Source organism: Sorex araneus, chromosome X (assembly GCF_027595985.1).
Source record: "Sorex araneus isolate mSorAra2 chromosome X, mSorAra2.pri, whole genome shotgun sequence".
NCBI classification, from domain to species: domain Eukaryota; kingdom Metazoa; phylum Chordata; class Mammalia; order Eulipotyphla; family Soricidae; genus Sorex; species Sorex araneus.
This window is the reverse complement of record NC_073313.1, coordinates 121,593,082-121,603,047: the sequence shown is the minus strand read 5'-3', so window position 1 is coordinate 121,603,047 and position 9,966 is coordinate 121,593,082. Positions and strand designations below refer to the sequence as shown.

Genomic DNA, 9,966 nt, shown 5'->3' with positions numbered 1-9,966 from the left:
CCATTGCACCTCCTCTCCTTCATCGTACTTTTCCCCTCCTCCTCTGCACCCCTTCTATAATACTCTCCACTCTGACTTCTTTACCGCCCTCCTTTCTCCTCCTATTAATACTTTTTCTTCTCCTCCTTCTCTTCCTCCTTCTCCACCTCCTCTTCATTTCCTTGTTTTCCCCTCCTCTGCCTACTCAATTTCTCTTCTTTTTCTCACCCCCCTTGCTCCTACCTTTTTCCTCTTCCGCTCCACCCCCTCCGTAATACTCCTCTCCTCCTTACTCATCCTCATAATCCTTTTACTCCTTCTTCTCCTTGGCTTTCTCTTTCCTCTTTTCCTCCTCCATCTCATCCTCCTTCTACTTTTCCTTCTCTTCCTCTTCCTCCTTCATCTCCTCCTTATTTTTCTCCTTCTCTTCCTCCTACTTTACTCCTAAGTTTGTCCTTCTCTTCCTTCATCTCCTCCTACTTCTCCTCTTTCTTCTCCTCCTTATCTCCCTACTGCTCTATTACTTTCCTTACTACCCTCCTCTTTTCCTTCCTCTCTTTTATCTACTACTCTTCCTCTCCTTACTCCTACTTCATCTTCCTCTCCACCCCCTTCCAGAATCCTCCTACTGTCCTTACTAGTCCTCATAATCCTCCTCCTATTCCTTCTCTTTGTCCTTCTCTTTCTCCTCCTACTCCTCCAACTCCTCTTCCTCATCTCCCTGTTCCTCCTCCTTCTCCTCTTCCTGCTTCTCCTGCTTCTACTCCACCTCCTGTTTTTCCCCTACTTCTGTCCTTCTCTTTCTACTTCTCCTTCTCCTCCTCTTCTCCTTCTCCTTATCACCATACTCCTCTATTCCTTTCCTTCTTACCCCCGTTCTCTTTTTCCTCTCTTCTATTCCTCCTCCTCTCCTTCCTTCTACTTTCTTTCTCCACTATCCACCCACTTCCATAATCCTTCTCTCTTCCTCCTTCCTCACCCTTGTAATTGTTGTTCTTCCCGTCCTTTTTCTCTTTTTTCTCCTAATGCTACTCTTCTGTCTCCTTCTCCTTCTCATCCTTCTCCTATTATTTTTCTCCATCTCCTCCTCTTCCTTACCTTCTTTCCTTTATTCCTCCTACATTCTTTCTCTTCCTTTCAATCCCCTTCCATAATCCTCCTCCTCCCCTCCAACCTCCCTCCTTCCTCCTCTTCCTCCTCCTCATTCTTTCCTTGTCCTCATCCTAATATTTCTTTCCCTCCTTTTTCTCCTTTTTCTACTTATCATCTATCTTCCTCCTACTACTTCTTACTCTATTCTTTTCCTTCTTCTTTCTTTTCTTCCTCCTTCTCTCCATCTCCCTATATTTTTCTTCTTTCTCTCCACCACCTTCCATAATCTTCCTCTTCTATGCTTCCTCCTCCCCTCCTTTTTCCCCTTCTTCTTTTTCTCCGCCTTCTCCTCTTCCTCCTCCTCCTCATCGTCGTCTTCATCCATCTCCTACTGTTCATCTTACTCCTTCTACCTTTCCTCCATTACCTCTTTCTCCTAGTCTTCTTTGGCCTCCTTCTCTTCTTTTCCCTCCTACTACTTCTCATTCTCTTACTTTCTTCTCCTCCCACTCTGTCTTTCCTTTTTGACATTATGTTTTGGAATTCAGATAATGAAAGCTTATCATATATACATGTATATCCCTTTACGTACTTATATCACTCAGTTCTTGTCCAGAGTGATCATTTCTGTTTTTATCATACGGCTCCCCTCTCTATCCTAAATACCCTTTGCCCCCAACACACTTGTGGCAAGCTTCCAACAATTGAACAGTCTCCTGACCAGTTTTTCCTGGCCTTATAAATTAACATCATACTATTTTTATATCCCACAAATGAGTGCCATCATTCTATATATGTTTGTTGCAGTAAGGTTTGGTTAGACAGTCTGAGGCATTAAGATATGCACGTGAAAGAAATATTTTATGGAGGATCACAAAACTGTCTCTGGTATTGTGCTGTGCCAGAGAGCAGCCCATTCAGACCCTTTTATTAACTAGCTTGATGTTCTAACCAGTGATATTCGGACACATAGGCAGAATATGCAAATTAACTTAGTCAATGGAAACAGTATCAAAGTCAGTTACATAACGGGAAACATAGTCAATTAAAGTAACAGTAACCGAAAACAATTTTAACATTCAAGTCTAGCTAGGCCTGAGATTGTGAGATGTTGTACACCAACATATGTTCCACACTATCTGACTCTTTTCACTCAGCATGATTGCTATTGCTGCTTTAGATCTAGCTCTTAGTTCTGGTAATGTCGATTTTCATTGTCATTTTTACAAAATTTTCTATAGTATTGGTTTGTCTCTCTCCTTTAACACAAACCCTGTTTAACAGGGTCTTTCGAGTTTCTTCCAAGTGGAAGTAGACAGTTTCTGCTTTTATTACTGAGTCTGGCATTGTCGCACTTTTGTTTGAAAGGATTGTATGGAATATTCCTCCATTATGGATACTGAAGTAGAGTTTCCAGGAGATAATCACATATTGACAACTCCAACTTCAGAACATAGACTTTTATTTAAATGGTGTTTAATAATAATTGTCATTTTTCTCTATCCTCTATTTTATACCCTTCTTTGTTTTTTATGACACTTGTATATTTGATCTTCATTTTTTCTGTTTTTCTTGCACATTATGTTGATTTAGCTAAATCTCCTTCCCTTGAGTCTCTAGGATGGCTACGCACCCATTTTGAGTGTGTCTATTTCTACATGGTATGTCTTTGTTTGAATCTGTCTAATATTAGTTAGACATGTTCTTTACTGTCTTTAATGTTAATTTAAAACTCATCATTTGCTACCTGTTTCATTACCACTCAAGTGCATTCGTCACTCTTACCTTCACTATCTACTGCCAATAATTTTGTTGGCCTGAGTTAAGTCAGAAAGAAAGGTATAAATATAGAATGATCTCTTATATATGGGTTTAAAGGTACACATCAAGGGAATAACAAATGACTGAAGTCAACACAAAGGGAGAACGGATCCAGACAATTGATTTGTGAAGGGACTGAAAGATTTTGGCATTCAGCTGGCATTGTAGGAAGGGAATTGGGTACACTGGATTTGGGATGGTGTTGGAATTATGTGCATTAGAAGCCATCATTAACAAGGATGGGTATTTGATAATTGTAAGATTGTAACCCAAACATGAAAACTTGTAACTATCTCACGGTGACTCAATAAAATTTAAAAAATTTTAAAAAACAGTATCATAAATTACAGAATCTTGTTTTATAAAGTTAAAGAACAGGTTTCAAAAACATTTTTTTTTTGTAAATTTTTTTTTATTTTTATTTAAAGAAATATTTTATTGAACCACCGTGAAAACAAAAAAAATACAAGGCTTTCAGGTTTAAGTCACAGTCAAATACTGATTAAACCACCATCCCTTAACCAGTGCACCCGTTCCACCACCAAGAACCCCAATACACCCCCCTCCCACCCCTCCCCCCATCTAAGTAGCTGATGATATTCCCATTATTCTCTCTATATATTGAGTACATTTCATATTTCCATACAGAACTCACTATTGTTGATTGGAAATTTTCCCCAACAATCAGGCCTGCTGAATAAGCATCATCTAATAATTTCTCTTCCTTGGCAAAGGTGAAGACTTTGAGTCCGCGCGGCCGCTATCGCTTTTGGGTTTTGGGTTTCTAATATTTTAGCTCAGTTCACAGTCAAAATGGATGGCTGCAAGAGTCTGCTCTGGTGCCAAAATGGGTTAGGAGACCTCAGGATCACAGTCAGTAGGCGGGAGGCTCTGCTTCTCGTGCCGCGGCTCTTGGTTCATCTCTGGGCGGAAGGCGCGCCGGGAACACCTCCCCTCCCAGGATCACCTACAGGCTACGTCACTAAAGAAAGTCCTACCTCCTGGTGTAGGGGTCTTAGAGGGTGGCTCTCACCGCGTGGCTGCTGCCGCTGCCGCCATTTTCGCTCAGAAAAATGGGGTGGAGAGGGAAAAAAATCCCTTCCCGGGCTGCACGAGGTTGTAGTTCAGTTCGCAGTCAAAATGCATGGCTGCAAGAGTCTGCTCTGGTGCCAAAATGGGTTAGGAGACCTCAGGATCACAGTCAGTAGGCGGGAGGCTCTGCTTCTCGTGCCGCGGCTCTTGGTTCATCTCTGGGCGGAAGGCGCGCCGGGAACACCTCCCCTCCCAGGATCACCTACAGGCTACGTCACTAAAGAAAGTCCTACCTCCTGGTGTAGGGGTCTTAGAGGGTGGCTCTCACCGCGTGGCTGCTGCCGCTGCCGCCATTTTCGCTCAGAAAAATGGGGTGGAGAGGGAAAAAAATCCCTTCCCGGGCTGCATGAGGTTGTAGTTCAGTTCGCAGTCAAAATGCATGGCTGCAAGAGTCTGCTCTGGTGCCAAAATGGGTTAGGAGACCTCAGGATCACAGTCAGTAGGCGGGAGGCTCTGCTTCTCGTGCCGCGGCTCTTGGTTCATCTCTTTTATTCAGAATCCTCACATTTGTTGCATGGCTTCGTCTTTTATGCAACAAAACTTATCTATACTTTAGTATTCCCACTTTACCGCCTCCTTGTTTTTAATATTGGATGTGAAATGCTCACCATCAGGGATGTTAATAATAATCTTCCTTGTCTTCACATATTGAATGAAAACCCCAGTCGTTTTTTACAGACTGCCTTGGGAAACAATGTGTGTGAAAAACATAGGAAAATATTTCCCATTTGTGTGCCTCAGTGTTCCTCAGAACCACTCAGCCATGTCACTGTAAGGCAAAGTTATTCAATGAGAATGGTTAATTGTTTTCTTAATTATACTCCAATAGAACTTCATTTACAAATCAAATGGTGGATTACATTGGCCCCAGGGCACACAGTTTGAAGGACCATATTCTCCAAATTTCTTAGGAGACAACTTCATCCATAGAATGTTTTCGTTTCTTTGGCATTACAAACCATTTCCTACAGTCAGTAGTATTTATAGTACAGTCTGTCAGGACTGAATAGCAATTAAAAACACTTCAGATTATTTATAATTCTACAATATTCTGTTTCAGAATAGGTTTTCATACCCTCAAATTTTCTTTTTCCATGAATTTTAGTTTAGTCATTATGGTTTAGAGTATTGTTAATGTTAATGGTAAGCTTTCGAAAATAAAACAGTCTAGCCATCCAACTCCATCAGTGTCCTCTTCCCTTTACCATTGTCCCAGTGTCCACCCACTCCCATTCTATTCCAACCCATCTTTTTTATGTTGAGCGTCCTACTAAAAGTAAGTTCTGGGTTCCTGTTCCCTTATCTTCAATTTTTTTATTTTTGATTTGAATTGGGGCCATATACAGTTGTGCTCAAGGCTAACTCCTTGGTCTGTGTTCAGGGATCAGTCCCCGAAGTGATTAAGGGGCCAATGCAGTGCCATGCATTGAACTTTGGATTGGCCATTTGCAAAGCAAGCACTTTACCCCCGTCCCCAAACTGTCTCTGATATTATCTCTCAGGCCACTTATTCTCTTATTCTTGTCTAAGTGTGTTAAAAGATTTCTCTTTGGGAATTTAAATACAGTATCTTTCTGCTTCATGATGGTGTACCACATGCTATTTTGTATCCTTGTGTGTGGAGGGGCTCACATTTTTTTGTAGAATACCGCTTTTTGTTTCTATGATACTGGCTTACTTGAGGAAGACCTAATTTAATGGTATAATTTTATGTCACAGTAGAAAAATCCATGCCATTTAAGTTTTGTCTAGGTTTTGGTGGTGGAGAGAATTGGTGAATGTTCTAATTTTGTATCTCTGATATCTTCTTCACAGGATCTTCTTTTTTTGGCCTTTTCCCCTTTTCCTGACATTATCTCGATGTCAGATTTCCCCCCGAAATTTATGTATTTTAATTATTGCATCTTTTTACTATTGTTACTTCTCTATTAGTGTACATATTTTTGAATTCCTTCCCTGAAATCATATGCTCATATTTCAGGTCCTCTTTTTAGTATTTCCAAACTTATTCTGTTTGTGTGGTGGCCAAGTGCACATGGTGCCTGATAGCACAGCCAGTAGGGCGTTTGCCTTGCCCCCGGCTGACTAGGCCAACCCTGGTTCGATTGCTCTGTTGCTCTCAGAGTGCCTGGCAAGCTACCGAGAATATCCGCCAGCACAGCAGAACCTGGAAAATTACACATGGCATATTCAATATGCCAAAAATAGTAACAGCAAATATCACAATGGAGTCATTACTGGTCATTACTCGAGCAAATTGTTGAACAACCTGATGACAGTGCTACAGTGCTACATTCTGTGTTTAGTCCTTCTGGCTTCAGTTTTATTGTGACAATAAAACTATCTATTTCTTCCTTCCTCTTTGAATCTTGTAGCTTTCCTTGATCTGTCTTTCTGGCCACAAAGTCGTAGTTATGAGGCTGTGACACATTACACATTAAGATGTCAGGGTTTTTTCACAATTATTTTAGGTATTTTATATTTTAAGATGATTATGACAGTTGATTTTTGTTAGTTTTTCATCTGTTGATCTGAATTCTTTGGAAAAAATGGTGGAAGAAAGGAAGCTAGGTGTTCAACATGTCTTACACTATTATGGCATTTTTGTCTTACACAAAATATACCAACCAATATGTGAGTTTATCTGTATATGTACACATATGAAATTAGATATACTTTTCTATGCCTCTAGTTGAGGTTAGCCATGGTGACCCATGTGAAACAACAAATAGTTTTTTCATGACTTTTTGATTCAACTTAATATGAAACGCGGGTATTTGGATGTCTCCTCAGGATTTTGAAAGATTCCTCACCCTAGAGCAAGGAAAATGAACAAAAATACTGTACCCACACTGTGGGAGTTGGCTGAAAATTATTTGCTGAGCAATGTGCCTGCAGCTATCCAGGCACTGGAAGTCCTCCCTAAACATCTCTTCATTCCATTGTTCAAGACTGCTTTCTTGGGCAGACAGAAGGAGATGCTAAAGGCAATGGTCAAAGTTTGGCCCTTTCACTGTCTACACATCGGAACACTGAAAATACAAGAGCGACCCTATGAAATAATGGAAGCCTTGGTGGATGGTCTGCAGTTCCTCCCTGTGGAGAACTCTCCCCCAAGGTAAGACTACTAGAGACTAATTTTGAAGGTTGACATGCTGGATCCTGTACCATCAGAATACCAACAGTTTCCCCCACAGTAACCATTGATACATTGACACATAGTTAGAATATCTGTGTGTTTTTTGTCCAACAAATGGAGTAACCTTAAGTACTACAAAGTCTTGCAGGGCCAAGTAGGGGTAGAACTGATTAAGAATGCTATTGATGGACTTACTTCTTGAAAGGGATTATTTAGAAGGGCATAGACATCAAGACTTATAAAACCAGAAATGTGGAATGTATGGGGGAAGCACTGAAAAGAACTTTTAATTGAATAACCTGTGAATGGAAAACCAGGGACAAACGGCTCTGTCCCATTTCCACATCATTGAACTTTCTGGGTTAAAATGAAACCTGCTACCCCTAACATGTTCTATCTTCTTTTCTCCCTTGCAGGGGCCCCAAACTGAGAATCCTGGATTTAAGACAGAACATAGAGTGTAGAATAACATGCTCCTACAGAACCAAGTGTGCTGTCTGTTTCCACTCATGTGTTTATTCTGAGCGCTCCATCCTTGAAGTAGAAGAAGCCCTGAATGAGGTTCAGTGCCGTGACGTGGTTCCTTCTGAATCTGAGCCTGGCACAGTCTGGAAAACAGCTGAATTATTAATCAACCTTTCCTTAAATTCGACTTTGAGAACAAAGAGATTTCTCTTATTTCTAAAGAGTAAAGTGGAGCAAAGCTCTGGATCCTTGCACCTCTGCTGCAGATATTTACAAATTAATCAAATTTCTGTGCACACAAATATATTACAGATTTTGGATCCAGCATGCATTGACCGCCTGGAAGTAAACCGAGTTCATCTGAGGAGAGTCACCACGCTTTTCCCGCAGTTGAAACACCTGGACAGCCTTAAACTGACTAGCATTCCATATCAGTCTTGTAATGGGCCAAACTTTGAAATTTTTCTCATCTGGCTTGGGAAGTTGGACATCCTGCAAGAACTCAACTTGTCCTTCTTCTGCCTTTCAGATCGAGTGCACAAATTGCTCAGGTAAAAGGGTGGGGTTAGGAAAGAGCCCATGATAAATACTGCTCATGCTCTATTTTTCTTCATACCTCAGTTTGGACATGCTGAGGGTTTGAAACTCGCAAGATTAGAAGCACCTAGCGTCAAGGAGAATGACAGGGATAGAAAGGAAACTCTTTTCATTCATCTGTTCAGTTGCTCAGTCAACTATGTGCAGATACCATGAGACGTTTGCAGATATATTGGTGGGAAAAGTTGCAGTCCTTGCTCTATTGGTGTGAACAGTCTCTCAGAGAGGGGCGTAAATATTCAGCTGGAGAAAGTTTTGTGCCATAGCACTAATGCACATCTCCATGAACTGAGCATAGTAGTAAGCTGCTGGATTATTTTGCTTTGATAGTTTAGTCGAGGCTTAGACCCTGAATTGTCTCCCTGGTGAGTAAAGATAAGAAGTGCTCAGTTGGCTGCTTTCTCAGACACATTTTCACTACATAATTGAAAAGAATCCCTCTGTGATTAAGTTGGGTGTTCAGTTTCTCTTTATCTCATTATTTCCATTACCCATAAAATATTGTTTTAAATGTATACTTTTAAAGATGAAGAGACTTGAATGTATGGTTGGAATAATCATTATATAAGGACCTTAAATGTGTAAGTTCAAGCATCCAAAGCCCATGTGGTTGAACGTCCTGTTGCAAGTGTTGTATGAATAACTGTAGAGACTTAGGTAACTGTAAGTCAGAGATCATCAGATCTTTCCTTTTTCTAGAATAATCTTTCTTTTCTTTGTTTACAGAGTCCTACAGAGTCCTATCCATTTGACCTCCCTGAGCCTGCCTTTCTGTGACCTTTCGAACAGAGATCTCACTGTGCTCTCGCAGTGTTCTCAGGTCACCCACTTAAAGCGACTGAATCTGAGTAACAACCTGATATTCTGGGGAGGTCAAGAGCCCTTCCAGATTCTGCTGGAGAGGGTGTCTGACACCCTGCAGCATCTGGAAATAAACAACTGTCAAGTCACAGATTCTGCTCTTGAAATAATCATCCCGGTCCTGACACGCTGTTCTCACCTCCGTGTCATCCTCATGGCCCTCAATCCCGTCACAATGTCTGCGCTTGAAAACCTTCTGCAAAGTTTAACACCCATGGTAAACCTGAAGAGTGTGGTTTATCCTATCCCTGTCCATTGCTATGAGGACGGGAGCTTTCCAGGCAGTTTGAACAGACAGAAACTTGATGCAGTGAAGGCCCGGTTAAACGTTCTGTTACAGATGGCACAACGTAGTGACATGTCCTGGACTACTTGTTCTGAGTGATTTTCACTGTGTTGTTGGCCTGTAACACTGGTGCCTAACGCTTGAATATTGCGTAATTAGAATTGTGGCACCTGTTAATGCCTTGTTTTGCCAAAAGCCAAAGTTTGAAGAAACATGTATGTGATCTTCTATTGTTAAAAATCCTGACCTCTGGTTTACTTTTTTGTCTCCTGAATTTGTTTTTAGATTCCTGCGTCCCTGAGTATATCTATTAACTGCATCCTTACATTGTGCCACTTGAAAAACTTATTGCTCCTTGGACATCTTGGCGGGTGTACGGGTGGACAGAGGATGGGTCTTGTTTGCGATGAGCCCCTTCTCTTCTGGGCACACAAACTTGGCAAGTAGCAAAGACACAATGACTGTCCCAGACACCCACACTGGCCTGAAGTTCCCCAGAGCTGGCCCCAGACACCCAAAGTAGGTACCATGGAGCTTCTTCAGCCTTCCTTCCATACCTGTGTCAAACACAGGGGCACACACGAGCCCGCACCCCAGGATGGGACTTGCCAGGTCTTCTGGGAGCTAAGGACTC

General features: G+C 41.5%; 1 protein-coding gene across 1 annotated transcript; it reads left to right on the top strand.

Moving 5' to 3' along the window:
- The first annotated feature begins 6,974 nt into the window (after window positions 1-6,974).
- On the top strand, window positions 6,975-9,431 carry LOC101555651 (leucine-rich repeat-containing protein 14-like). The gene is made up of 3 exons (XM_004611700.2): window positions 6,975-7,102; window positions 7,540-8,139; window positions 8,912-9,431. Exons 1-3 carry the CDS (start codon window positions 6,975-6,977, stop codon window positions 9,429-9,431), a joined length of 1,248 nt encoding a protein of 415 aa, XP_004611757.2.
- Window positions 9,432-9,966: the final 535 nt, after the last annotated feature.

Coding starts and splice junctions, on each gene's coding strand:
- LOC101555651 (XM_004611700.2), top strand. CDS start 6,975: ATGGTCAAAGTTTGGCCCTTTCACTGTCTACACATCGGAACACTGAAA. Junction 7,103..7,539: donor GTGGAGAACTCTCCCCCAAG/GTAAGACTACTA, acceptor TCTCCCTTGCAG/GGGCCCCAAACTGAGAATCC. Junction 8,140..8,911: donor CGAGTGCACAAATTGCTCAG/GTAAAAGGGTGG, acceptor CTTTGTTTACAG/AGTCCTACAGAGTCCTATCC.